General features: G+C 39.6%; 1 protein-coding gene and 1 long non-coding RNA gene across 3 annotated transcripts in view; one reads left to right on the top strand and one right to left on the bottom strand.

Moving 5' to 3' along the window:
- Positions 1-14,579, bottom strand: part of LOC139558832 (sodium/hydrogen exchanger 3-like) — a 75,844-nt gene extending 61,265 nt beyond the window's left edge. The window contains exons 1-3 of the mRNA XM_071374332.1: positions 14,243-14,579; positions 2,298-2,600; positions 1,843-2,003 (exon numbers count right to left, since the gene is read on the bottom strand). Coding sequence (XP_071230433.1) covers positions 1,843-2,003; positions 2,298-2,600; positions 14,243-14,444 — 666 coding nt within the window. The 5' untranslated portion in view covers positions 14,445-14,579. The remainder of the gene's footprint in view (positions 1-1,842; positions 2,004-2,297; positions 2,601-14,242) is intronic.
- LOC139558833 (uncharacterized) lies at positions 11,561-14,174 on the top strand. 2 transcript variants are annotated; one of them, XR_011671649.1, is made up of 3 exons: positions 11,561-11,838; positions 13,707-13,816; positions 14,007-14,174. It is a non-coding gene; the product is annotated as an uncharacterized lncRNA (long non-coding RNA). The 2 variants fall into 2 exon arrangements; XR_011671650.1 differs by lacking the exon at positions 11,561-11,838 and adding an exon at positions 13,393-13,513 and having other exon boundaries at positions 14,007-14,134.
- Positions 14,580-14,813: the final 234 nt, after the last annotated feature.

The raw sequence follows: 14,813 nt of genomic DNA, 5'->3' as shown, positions 1-14,813 counted from the left end.
CTCTTGCTCAGTTGTGCACCGGGGCCTCCCACTCCTCTTTCTATTCTAGTTAGAGCCAGTTTGCGCTGTTCTGTGAAGGGAGTAGTACACACCGTTGTACGAGATCTTCAGATTCTTGGCAATTTATCGCATGGAATAGCCTTCATTTCTCCGAACAAGAACAGACTGACGAGTTTCAGAAGTAATCGAACCCACAAATGCTGATGCTCCAGATACTCTAAAGAAGGCCCGTTTTATTGCTTCTTTAATCAGGACAACAGTTTTCAGCTGTGCTAACATAATTGCAAAACGGTTTTCTAATGATCAATTAGCCTTTTAAAATGATAAACTTGGATTAGCTAGACACGACGTGCCATTGGAACACAGGAGTGATGGTTGCTGAAAATGGGCCTCTGTAAGCTGGGCCTCCAGCTACAATAGTCATTTACAACATTAACAATGTCTAAACTGTATTTCTGATCAATTGTATGTTACTTTAATGGACAAAAAATGAGCTTTTCTTTAAAAAACAAGGACATTTCTAAGTGACCCCAAACTTTTGAATGGTAGTGCATATTTAATCAATTTTGAACTCAGGCTGTAACACTTTTTTTGTTTGTTGAATAAGTCAAGAGGTATGAATACTTTCTGAAGACACTGTAGCATGAAAAGGATGCAGGTCTTTTTTTAGAGCTCTTCACAATTGCTATAAAAATCTGCGCAGAATCTCGAACAGCATTGATTACTTGCACTATGTACTTTTAATGTAATCTCAACTGCAATTCAGGTAATTTGATTGTGTTTCTAGATGAAGCACAGTGATAACACATTACGTTGTGGTATAAATAAAGACACTTGAACTTTTCTGTGCATTTAAATTGGTTGAAACACATTTAGATGACAACTAAACCAAAAATAAGACATTGTTTATCCATTGGTATGTGCTTGTGCTTTTAGATGGTTGAAAGAAGTGTTATAACACATTGGGAATTCAACAAACTCTGTCTGCCTTTTTGAGTGGGTGAATAACGGTTGAAATCTCATTGATCAACATCTCAAGCAAATATTACCTAAATGTCCACATTGAAATGACGTGGTGTGCCCAGTGGGATGACAGGCCCAACTATTGTGCCATGCGTCAGGTTCAAACTGTTACAGCTTGGTCTTCTCTCCATAATGATTTAATTAGCCTACATGTCAAATTTCTTACATGAAGTATGATCAACTATGGCTAATGATCCTCAGCAACAACAACACGGACGTGAAAGCGTTTTCAGAGGAAGAAAATGGAACGATACGAACAGTAGGCTACCAACTGAAAGGAAGCTAATCAAAATGGCAAATAGGCCCTGATCAAAAGTAGTGCACTATTTAGGACAGGGGTATTCAAATACTATTTCAGAAGGTAAAACCTCGCATATTTCCTAGGATGGGAAAGGTCCAGATGGATATTGTCATTATCGGATTGTCATAATGGGCGTAGTGAAAAAAAATACATTTGTGCAGTTTTAAAGCTAATATCCTGCAATTAAATAGATTTTTCCATGTTTTCTTATGTGTGTTCATGTGATATCTGAGCAATTCGAACATTACAACAAAATCAATGGGCTGAAAAACCTAGCTAAATTTTTTTGCTGACATGGGCTAGTTGATTAACTGTAATAAATAGCTCTCTAAGGTAAGCAATGACTGACAATAAAAAAGTAAAACTGCTGATGCCTTGCCAAATAACGACATTGCAGCTTGAGGCCCACAGTCCGCATTGACACCGCCTATTGAGTATGGCTGATATAGGGAAAAGTGTGCAATTTGGGACGCAACCTAATAATGATGAATGAGGATGATCAAGTTTGTGAGACTGACCACTGTGACGCCGTCGTTGAGAAGGGACTCCCCAAACACCAGGATGTACAGGACCTCGTTGACATGGACCTCCTCAAACACAGCAATCACAGCCACGGGATCCACAGCAGCAATCAGACTCCCAAACAACAACAACTGCAGGAGACCAGTGTCGATATTACCTACAGAGGCCCAGGGTAAAAGGTGTTATGATCTCAGACCTTTGATCTATCTTACACATTAACTCTGAGGACCTCACAAATGCCAGTTTCAGTCATCGGAAAACTATAGAAGAACCTGTCTTTTATGTTGATCTGCTCTATGGTGGTCAGTTCAGGCTTTGGTTGGGCCTGTCCCAAATGGCACCCTATTCCCTATATAGTGCACTGCTATTGACCAGGATCATCTGGTCAAAAGTAATGCACTAGCATAGGAAATCGGGTGCTATTCGGGACGCATAGGTGTGCCTGCCTTACCCATGGCCCCGCCCAACCAGCACCCCCAAAGGGCGAGTCCCAAAGTGGCAGCGTTCCAGCAGGTGCCAATAACAGCGTAAACCAGGATGGCGCCCAAGTTGCCGAAGAACAGCTTGTTGGGCATGGAGTAGCCCGCGTCCAGGACGATCTGGGGCAGCAGGTAGAAGAAGAAGGTGAAGGGCTGCAGCCTGAAGGTCTGCACCTTGTCTGCCCCATAGATGATGCCGCCCAGGACCCAACCGATGCAAATGAGGAGGCCGCTCTCCGGGATCACTCTGGTCAGCCAGGGGTTCAGCTGAAATACTGTTGGTGAACAGAGCAAGACAAGGACAAAAGAGACAAATTCAGAGATACGCAGAGTGAATGAAAGACAAAAGTTCATAATTTGGTAGATTCAGGTGGAGCCAAGTCAAACAGACCTGAGCCCGGTTTCCCCATAGCGAGTGTACATAGGCTTAAGAATGTTTTAATGATGCATCTTTCCTACAATGGCCGAAGATGTAACACGCATTTCCCAAAACATCATGCAGAGAAAACGTTCACTAAGTGCGTCGTGGATTGAAAGAAAGGCAGCACTGCTCTCGGATCAGCATTCTACTTTTCATATCTTACCGAACATTATAATTAATCCACAATACTGACAAGGGATCAGATCCTAGAGAGATATTATCACCTATGGCTACAAATATTGAGGCGGCTTATTATAATGCTTACCCTATAATAATGCACAAAATCAAGACTTGGCACATTATTGTGCACATGTTAAACATACTGAAATATATTGACGCAAAAATTACAGACAGTAACATACAAATAGCTCAATTAAACTCAACTGAATGAGCATGAAATTGATTGTAATGTCATTGAAATAACAGATCTACAGTATGTAGCCTACACTGTATTTATATTTCTAATACAGTCATCTCGGTTTTCATTTAATCAAATTTTTCTTTTTCATTTGTTAGTAACAATGCAAAGAAATTGGTAACTTTGTATGTGTAGTCACATTTGTTCTGAAGATATCGGTGGTCACAGGAAGACAGATAAATATCTTTATTTTATGTTTAGGGGATATCTTCTGAGTATAAAGTGACGCGGAAGGGCGCAAAAGCATCTAACGACAACCTTAGCTGTTCTACGAGTGGTCTGAGTCATTAAATAACAAGCTTTTTCAAGAGAAACTTTAGAAACAATGGTTTTGGGAAACAGCTCAGAGATTTAATGATGCTCCTACAAAGGTTCTAACAATCAACTTAGCCTGAAAATGCTTTTGCAAAACCAGGCCCCGGGCCCAGATTCACAAAACACTTCTTATGCAAAAACATAAGAAGCTTCTTAAACAAAAAAAAAGAAGTTCATAAGAAAGTTTAGGTGCAAACATTTCTTAAGAATTTATGATTTTCTTAAAACTTCTCAAAGTTTTCTTACGAACTTCTTAACTATCTTAAGATGATTGTTGCTATGCAACCGAGTTAGCCTACAAACTTGCATATTTCTTACTGATATTACTGGTCAATTTCTTTTGGGGAGGGGGGTGTTTCAAACAATCAATACTGATTTTTTTCAATTAAACATGTTCAATTTCTTTCATTAGCTTATTTTCTCACGTTCATGAGAATAAGCTAAGGGTTTAGCTATCTTAAGAACATTAAGAAATCCAATAACTTTATTGAATCAAATGTTTAACTTTAAGAATAAAATGTTTTCTTAACTACGTCCTTAAGAAGAAACATGGGAAGAAACTTAAGAACATTTTCAATAACTTTATTGAGTAATAGCAACTTTTTGTAAGTTTCTTCTTAAGAATAAAGTTAAGGAAAAAAATGGCACTTAGGGAGAAATGTCTTCTTAAGATGGTTTTGTGAATCTGGGCTGTGGTCTCAAAAATGCTGCTCACTGCCTGATAAATCTTTGAAGTAAACATACATTTTTCACAGCCAAGATAATGGCAACATTTTAGCGTAGTTAGCTAATTAGTCAGGCCTCCTTACACCTTCTTGATCCCTGGAGTTGTATTCATAAAGAATCTTAGAGTAGGAGTGCTGATCTACTATATGCTCTGTTGTGGCTTAAAGATCCTACTGCATATCTCATGGACTGGGAGGACCTGATCATAGATCAGCTTTCCTACTCTAAGACACTTTATGAATAGGCCTACAGGCTGCGGCCTCCTTACACTTTTTTGATTGTTGATCAATAACGGGATCAAGATGTCCACAGGATACTAGGGAGTCTGACATTGACATCTGTTTCTACCTGGCAACATTGTTGGGCTTTACACAAAGGCAGGTGTTGAAACTCAAAGCCGGAACTAAACGGTAAAGCAAAAGGATAAAAATATTTCAGAAGACTGAGAAAGTGTAATTTTTTCTGTCCCTGGAGTATGATTAACCAGCAAAGTGCCGTTATAAATGTTCTCATCACTCACTCAGTCTGGATTAGTGGAGAGAGGCAAGTTTCCATGCTATCCCTCCTTCTTTAACTTCGTCCACAGGCTCAATTCCTACCAAGCCAGCTGGCTTCTATCTCAAGGTGAACATTTTCACTAACTGAACAGTAACCTCTGGATTTGTCATCCAACCAGAGGACTCAGGGCTATATCTTTTGCTTAGGTGTTTTAAGTGTTGCCTCTGTCAGCCTGAAGCTCAGTTAATAGGGCTAGGCATCCCGCTAGCGGGACAACTTCCGGTGAAACTGGAGCGCGCGCAATTCAAATAAATAATCATAAATATTATGGATATTAAAGATTAACCTTTTCACGCATGAGTTCCAAATATCTCTAACGGTCCCCCCTGAGTAAGTTTTCTTATACATGTGATGTCAGAATTCACTCATTAACCACATTTCTGTCTACAGTTTTTTATGCGAGTAAAATATAAATGCTGACAGATAATTGGTTCCTTCGACATGGTGGGATCTTTTTGTGCTGGTAAAATTAATTATGGTAGAAATGGCGGTGGAAATGCATTTATGTGCAAATATATTGATATAAAAACCATCATGTCGAAGTAAACTTGGAGTCACTCGATGATATGGTGTGTGGTCATCCCACTTGGGAAACCATGCAGTTTATTAAGCTACCGATGAAATAACTTATGATGAACTTCACAGGGTGGTGAAAGTGCACAGTGATCTTGAAGCTCCTTTCAAATAAATATTGAAGGTCTGATTCTGGTCACTTGATGATCGATGCTTGACTGCTTTTTGACAAATAAAGAATATTTAACCATAGCTGCCCTCAAACCAAGGCACGCTGCTTGCTAATTATCTATAGAAAATGTTTCAACTTGTCAATTTTACATGATTTTGTAACAGTGAGGTAGGTGTGTTCCGCCTCCTCATTATTTCACATAGAAAGTAGCCCATTTCACTGTGGCGGAGGAATTCTATGCTAATGTTGGGCAAGGATAAGCTAGATGAGTCGGACAAACTCCTCTCTTTGATGAAGCCCAAGCACTCTACCATTGTTTCCTCAGGTCAAGTATGCAGACATTTGCGCATCTCCAGTCAAAACAGAACCTGACAGAACTTTTAGCCCCGGCGCATTGCCTTCATTGTTGTTTTCCTTACTAATAATTACTGTGTGCATTTCTATCAATGTAAGTGCCTTATTATCTTATTATAATAATATTTCTGTATATCGTGTTATGTCATTTCTACTGTAACACACCGTATTTATGTATGGAGCATAATGCATTCTGTGTATTCCTTTATAACCGCGGACACGCAAGGTACTGATTTCATAACCTTCACGGTGTTATACTCAACTGTGCTTATGTAGTTACATTTTTCTATTAGTTCTGTAAAACAATGCTAATGTTAATGGCGTCAAATAAGTATGAGCTTGTGTTGTATTCTTGAAGCTGTTTGATAAGTGCTCCTCAGAGTCACCAGTGTAAATACTGTGGTTACGTTGGCAAACACACTCCCCACATGTACTGTATCTTTATGTACAGCGTCTTCAGAAACTATTCATACCCCTTTACTTTTTCCACATTTTGTGTGTTACAGCCTGAATTTAAAATGGATTCAATTGAAAAAAAAATGTCACTGGCCTACACACAATACCCCATAATGTCACGGCCGATGAAAGAAGTGGACCAAAGTGCAGCGTGGTGAGCGTACATTTCTCTTTTTATTTAAAATGTCGCCAACAAAACAACAAACGAAAAACCAACCGTGAAGCTTACAGGGCTATAGTGCCACTAACAAAGATAATTACCCACCCTGAAAGGAGGGAAAAAGGGCTACCTAAGTATGATTCCCAATCAGAGACAACGATAGACAGCTGTCCCTGATTGAGAACCATACCCGGCCAAAACATAGAAATAAAGAAACATAGAAAACAAAACATAGAATGCCCACCCCACATCACACTCTGACCTAACCAAATAGAGAAATAAAACGGCTCTCTAAGGTCAGGGCGTGACACATAATGCCAAAGTGGAATTATGTTTTTCAAAATGTTTACAAATTCATCACAAATTAAAAGCTAAAATGTCTTGAGTAAATAAGTATTCAACCCCTTTGTTATGGCAAGCCTAAATAAGTTCAGGAGTAAAAATTTGCTTAACAAGTCACATACGTCACAACAAGTCACACTCACTCTGTGTGCAATAATAGTGTTTAACATGATTTTTGAATGACTATCTCTTCTCTGTACCCCAAACATACAACAATTTTAAGGTCCCTCAGTCGAGCAGTGAATTTCAAACACAGATTTAACCAGAAAGACCAGGGAGGTTTTCCAATGCCTCGCAAAGAAGAAGCAGACAGTGAATATCCCTTTGAGCACAGTGAAGTTATTAATTACACTTTGGGTGGTGTATCAATACACCTAGTCACCACAAAGATACATGCGTCCGTCCTAGCTAAGTTGCCGGAGAGGAAGGAAACCACTCAGGGATTTCACCATGAGGCCAATGGTGACTTTAAAACAGTTACAGATTTTAATGGCTGTGATAGGAGAAAACTGAGGATGGAGCAACAACATTGTTACTCCACAATACTAACCTAACAGAGTGAAAAGAAGGAAGCCTGTACAGAATAAATACATTCCAAAACATGTATCCTGTTTGCAATAAGGTATTAAGTAAAACTGCAAAAAATTTGGCAAGAAATGTACTTTATGTCCTGAATACGAAGTGTTATGTTTGGTGCAAATCCAACACAACAATCACTGAGTACCACGCTTCATATTTATTTTTAAGCATGGTGATGGCTGCATCATGTTATGGGTATGCTTGTCATTGGCAATAACTAGGGAGTTTTTATGATGAAAAGAAACAGAATAGAGCTAATCACAGGCAAATTCCTAGAGGAAAACATGGTTCAGTCTGCTTTCCAACAGCCACTGGGAGACACATTCACCTTTCAGTAGGACAATAACCTAAAACACAAGGCCAAATATCCACTGGAGTTGCTTACCAAGACAACATTGAATGTTCCTGAATGTCCTAGTTACAGTTTTGACTAGGGGTGTACTGATTCGTCATACTCGTATTCAGAATCATATCCATTTTATCACACTTGATACTCGTAATCGGATTTACTCGTGATTGGAAAACCCAAAAGCTTTAAATGCCGGTAAAGCCTATACCTCAAGTGTGCATTACAGCGCTATCACTCAAGAGTGCATCTCAGAGCGCATCGTTGTTCTTTCACTCATTCACACACATTGTTAAACGACCTTGACAGATAAAAATGAACATAAATAGCCTAATGCATGGCTGGCTACTACTGCCTGCATTTATTCTAGACACAGATTTAGATGAAGGTAGGCTAATTTGTTTACCCCATATATTGTTTCACATTTGAGAGGAGCAAAACTTTTGTATTATAAAAATAAACAATCTACCCCTTTAAAAATGTGGAATAAAAATGAACCATATACATTTGGCATTTTATTTTCTAATGATATGTCTCTCGGTGAACATGCCTGTGCGCATTCAAATAAATAATAATAGCAAGCAAGCATGGGCTTGGATCACGACATAACACAGACGTTGTCAGCAATGGACTAATTATAATGACAGACAAAGTAGGCCTACTAAACAATACCAAGTAGACAGACAAAAACAACCATATGGCCTCAGCAAAGTCGACAAGAAATAAGTAGATTGAACAACAATGACTAGATACGGATTCTGATTAATACACAATGTTTGGAAAAGGGGAGACGTGTGCCCTGAGATGAGTGAGTGAATTAAAGCCGCGCGTGAGTCTCTGGGGAAATGAGCGCAGAGGGAGAGCGACTTGTTCTAAACCAATCGTTGCAGCAGGCTACAACAATACCCTGCCCATTTCTTTACAGACAGAAAACTAGCAAATAGTTGTTTAGAGCACACAGCGCTTCACACTATTTGAGTGAAAGAGAGATGCGTGCTGGCTGCTGAAAATAATGTTTCCCATCACGGATAATTACAAAAAAATACGAGTACTCGGCACACCTCTAGTTTTGACTTAAATCGGCTTGAAAATCTATGGCAAGACTTGAAAATGGCTGTCTAGCAATGATCAACAATTATATTGACTGAGTTTGAAGATTTTTTTAAAGAATAATGTGCAACTATTGTACAATACAGGTTCGCAAAACTCTTAGAGAAAGAAAAGAAAGAAAGACTCACAGCTTTAATCGCTGACAAAGGTGATTCCAACATGTATTGACTCAGGGAGTTGAATACTTATCTTTTCAGGATACAGTATATTAGTGTGTTTTTCATATATACTGTATATATTTATTTTTACTAATGTTAGATTTTTCTTCCACTTTTTTTGTTGTATTCTGTGTAGATCATTGGGAAAAAAATACAATTAAATCCATTTTAATCCCACTTTGTAATAACAAAATGTGTAAAAATTCAAGGGGTGTGAATACTTTGTGAAGGCACTGTACCTATCTATGCACAGTGTATGCACATTTACACAAACACACAAAAAGTGTAATCAATGTCACATCTCAATTGTGTCTGTTGTGTACACTCACATTGCTATTGACCACCATGTCACCACAACAAACAAGACCTAAACATAACACAACACGGTAGACGCTCCATTACCTTTAACAATTAACGTTCAAAAGATGACACTCCATAACTCATATCTGTACATACGCATATACATTAGCACAAATTACATTATCTATTTTCTGTCGAAACACATAAATAAGTCCGGCATCAATTAAATGGTCACCTGACATCCAAATCTGCAAAGAACAATTTTACACTAACACACAGTTAATTTGCTGTGTCATGACAGTGTAAAGTCATTGTCTTAAGCTGACACCAGCTTAGTTTATAACATCTGTTATGTATTGATTATGACAGTTTAATGTTGGTTCTTATGACTCAGGGTAAAGTAAAGTGTAAGCAAACAAACTCTCAGAGCGTGAATAGAGGGTGGCAATCTATGGTACGATGAAATACTATAAAGATGAGTAGCCTGGGGAAGGGGATGTAAATCAGTGGAGGCTCCTCAGAGAAGGAAGGGTAGGACTGTCCTCCTCAATGAAATTTCATAAAAATAAAAATAGTGAAACAAAAGTTATCCTTTATAGATAAAACTACACTAAATATATTAATATTTCACTAAATAATTTATTTAAACACACTGTTTTTCAATTAAGGTCTATAGTAATTTTAACAGCACTCTCTGGGGTAGTATTATGGTGTAGCCGGTTGACAGCTAGCTTCCATTTTCCTCTGGGTACATTAACTTCAATACAAAACCTAGGAGGCTCGTAGGCCTCACCCCCTTCCATAGACCTACATGGTAAATATGACCACTTCCGGAGGATGACCTCCAACCAATCAAAGCTTTTGCAGTATGAACTGACATGTTGTCCATCCAATTATAAGATTAGGATCAGAGAATGAACCTAGTGTGTTGTATTGGGGTTGTGCGGCAGAGCATTATGGGGGGGTTCTATGTGTTGAGAAGCTTGGTAAATCGTTGACATTATTGGTTAGAGATTGAGAGTGAAAAGTGATAGTTGAGCATTTTTTTGATATTATTCAAATTAGTTTCTTCAAATTACAGGAGTCAGAGGAGGTATATTATTAAATGTTTTCTTGGTTTTTTAACTTTATTTTTGTGTCCAGATAGTGAATTATATTTTCATTTGCCATAGCACTGGTAGCAGTAGCTAGCTACCAGTGCGAGCATGTAATTTTTGCCGCCAGGTTGGCAGAATGGCAAATGCTACCAAAAATGCTGTGGACTTTTTGTTGAAGTACCCCTTTCATTCTCAGGTGTACATGGAAACCGAGGGTCGACCTCTGCCTGAGATCAGTTTGATGAAGAAGGATGAAAAGCTGAGGGCGTTCAATACGAATTGGTATCAAAAGTATGGCTGGCTAAGAGGGAGCCTTCCATCAAGCTGCCTGTATTGCTGGCCTTGCCTGCTTTTTGGAAAGCCTTGGGTGAAAGGAGGGTACAGTGACCTGAAGAACATCGATCATTAAGGTAAACAGCATAACAAAAGAAGAGAGCATATAAATGCCCACATCAGATTCAAGATTCTCTGAAAAAGCGGCATCGATCATGTAATGGACGAAGGTCTGCGTATTCAAACTGACCAACACAATGAGCAAGTAAGAAGAAACAGGGATGTTCTCAAGCGCCTTGTCGACACCACTGCATTTTGGGGCATGCAAGGGCAACTACAAGGAGGGAAACTACATGGAGCTTGCAGAGGTAATTGCACGTTAAGATGCTTTACTTGCTGAACATATGGAACTTTCGACTGTCTTTTCTGGGATGTCGAAAGCAATTCAGAATGATTTGATAGCTTCCATCACATCATCCATTAAAAGTGAGATTAAAGAGAGGTCGACGCAGCCCTTTTTTTGTGCCGCTCAAGTAGGCTTTCCACTTTCCTTTTGTATTTATTTAGCAAAGGTGATAACACAATCACTCCGGACAGACAAGCAAACACTCATTACATAAATGTTGCAGCAGCCTAGGCTACACCTAAACATTAGAGCAACCTTTCTTAAAGTGTGGGTCACGACGTGTCAGAGTAAATGTATAATTATTTCATTAATTGCTGGAATTGATTTGGCCAAGTGCATCTGCGCAAACTGTTGAGTGCGCTTTCTGCTTAGCAGCAGTCTCTGCTCAGTTTGGCAGCTGCGCGAGTGAGAGGGAACAGTGTACTTCGTGGTTTACCGGATCCTTTTTCTGCAGTTTTCTTGAAGATTACTCCGCGACACACAAGATGCAGCGCTGTAGTTCAAGCCACTAACATGTTATTCCTACTCGCCACCACTCATGGAATGGACTCATGCTAGCCACAAGTTCTGACTGAGTTCAATTGTCATGAAACGCATATACAGCGATGAGTTTCTCTCTCTTTCATTAAAAAACGAGGAGCGCCCACAATGTGTTTTGTGCGGGGAAGTGCTTAGTAATGAGTCTCATAACGAACACATTAATAAAACGACACGTCCAGACCAAACATCCACAGCATGACGGTAAACCCAGGGAGTTCTTTCAGAACAGGGCAGAATGCTTCAGGAAACAGTGCTTCGACAGTGGAAAAGTAAGTCAGCTAGCAAGACATTGTTGTCATTTTATAACAGGTGATGATCAGCAGAAACAAGGGAGTAACGTTACTAACTAACTCTCATAGTAGTAACATTAGATGTGTTTCTCTTTCAAACAATCCCTTGGCCTTGTACACAGCTAATAGCTAACATTCGTCAAAGCCAGCTAGCTACTGATAGTGCTACCCTAGTAACAGTACAGATGAAGATGAACAATTATCAGGCCTACTGTACATCTTACTGTAGAAATTATTGTTGAAAACTAGTCTAGGTTGGAACTGTTGCTGTTAAAATGCAATAAAATGTTGTATTCTTAACTGGAATAAACTGATTGAAACAAGATGCTTTTTGAGGCAAACATACTCGTACAGTTCTGGGTTGCTCATCTACAGCAGGAAGCAGTCTCCTGCCTGACTGAGAAAGCAGTAGATGTTCTGGTCCAGTTTGGCACCACATACCTATGCGAGTCGGGGTTCTCAACTCTGACATACTTAATAAACAAGTACAGAAACAGTTTCAAGGCTGAGCACGACCTGTGTTGCACTGTCAAAAATGGAACCCAGAATAGATATGCTCTCATTAGGACTGTGTGTGTGTTTTATGGTCTACATCTGTGTGATGTGACCAATTATTCCAGTTCAGAATAAAAAAATATGCATTGTATTTTAACAGCAGCAGTTCCAACCTAGACTTTCTTTCAACAATAATTTCTACAGTAAGATGTACAGTAAGCCTGATCATTTTTCATCTGTACTGTTAGTTAGGGTTGCAAAATCAAAAAGCTTGTGTGTGTTCTGTTTTTCATCTGTGTGATGGGATCAATCGGTTTATTCCAGTTCAGAATGAAAATGATGTATTGTATTTTAGCAGCAACAGTTCCAACCTAGACAGATATGTAAGAGTGTTTTTAATGGGGGGAAATAAACATGAATACATATTTATATGGCTATTTAATTTAAATGTTATTTGTTTTTGTCTATATTGCATTTGTTTTAGGCATAAGGGGAATGAAATGTACCGATATTTATGTATAGTTGCATATTTTCTTAAGCTTGGGTCCCAGGAAAACACATAATTTCTAATTTGGGTCCCAGGCTGAAAATGTTTAAGATCCCCTGCATTAGAGATCTGACATACTGTATGGGATGAAAACGAGACGATTTTTCAGTCTGATCAACTGTTGACTACTATTAAGAGCAGCTGCATACAGCCTATGCACCCTGTCCATCTGCTCATGGTCAACAAATTGGTAACGTTATGTATTTATAGTCCATTTGTGTGAGGAGAAAATGTGAATGTCATCAAATTTGGTTTATATTCCAACTTGGCTAGGCTGCCTATACGTTTTCAATCCAAAATAATTAACTGGAATTAATCAACATACTAGTGATGACAGGTCTACAGTTGCATAGGCCTGGGTGATGCAAACATGCATGAAGCAAGCTCAGCCCTGTGAGTTTTATTCGCTATCAGTTGCTATCTCTGCGTCTGGGTAGAGGAAATCCCTCTCTTAATCTAGTCTAAATATAATTCATTTTCATCCCCCCAGGGCCAGGAGTTTTTTTCAGGAGTTTTTTTTTAACCATGTCACCTGATTAGAAAAAAGGGATCCCTTCGTAGGCTGGGACCTATGGTGCAAGCGGTCCACTTGCAGTTGTCAGTTATTGTCAGGTATGTGGATGATCAGGGCTTTATTCAGGAACGTTTCTTGGGCTACTTTGATGTGTCAAGTGGGCGAGATGTGCAGTCTGTGTTTGACTTTGTGAATTCTGATATGTCTGAGTTTAACTTCGTGGAGAAACTCGTTGCCCAAACCTACGCTGGCGCAGCTGTAATAGAATGTATCTGCTATTTGTATTTACAGCTAAGTCGCCTCCTGTCAACTATTGTCAACTCTCTCCTGACATGAACTGATGCCACTTCTCATGTGCCTGCTCATCTACTTGCACATTGAATGTTTCCTCTCCAAGCACTGTGAGTACCCCTATCAATTTTCTCTCATTACTGTATGTAGAGTCAATCACACACACAAACACAATCACATTATTACACATCAATGATTTTACTAGCTCGGACTAACTCATTCTCAGATCTTTTGTGTAACTGTGTAGTTTATTGGGTTATTGTTTTTTGTCTTCCCTGTCAAATCCTGTCCTGCCCTTAGTGGAAGAGTTTAGCTCTTCTCCAACACCATCCATCCATGATGAGCCTGTCCTGCACTGAAGCCTATGAACACCTCAACCCCTGTCCTGCACTGACGTCAAGCCTCTGAACACCCCAACTCATGCCTCATACCCTCATTTGTCGTCTCTGTGTGTTCCGAGCATATACCGTGAGTCTCCCATCCTCCTTAATTTTTCAAGTCACCAGCTTCCACTGATGTACATGTATGGAACTCACCGAGTTTGCAGAGCCAGCTGACCAGGATCCAGAGTGCCACCAGGTATGGGAACTGAATTTCCTCCCACTTCCAAATAACGATGGGCAGGGTGGTGATAGTATGTTCTGTTCCATTTCCTGCGGCCTGAGATGCCAGGCTGGGCCTACTAATGGCAAGCAGTACCATCACCAGGACGAAAGTGTAGCGCCACAGAGCTGGCATCTTGGAGCTGGATGCTTTTCAAATCTTGAGCTTTGATCAATCTTGGTGACTGTCTCTCTCCCTCTCTGTCCTCTGTCACTGACTATCTGGATTGTCACTGCTGGCCCTAAGTATGTTTGCTCCTCTCTGTCCTTGCTCAGGTTAGAGTACACCTTTTCACTGCAGGTGAAAGCCCCTCCCACTCTTTAGCCAGACAGGCTAGTTGGGCCACTTCTTCGATACCAGGGTGCAGTTCTGCCCAACCTTACCACCCTGTTGTTATCCATTGGCTCAGGACACCAGAGGTGTCATCCCCATAGGGGTCAGACGGGTACGTGCCCCCACAGATTTGTCCTGTTTAAAAAAAAATATATATATATATATATAATA

The sequence above is a fragment of the Salvelinus alpinus genome, chromosome 29, assembly GCF_045679555.1.
Source record: "Salvelinus alpinus chromosome 29, SLU_Salpinus.1, whole genome shotgun sequence".
Taxonomy (NCBI): domain Eukaryota; kingdom Metazoa; phylum Chordata; class Actinopteri; order Salmoniformes; family Salmonidae; genus Salvelinus; species Salvelinus alpinus.
Note: the sequence above shows the minus strand (reverse complement) of the source record. Positions and strands in the feature narration are given on the sequence as shown.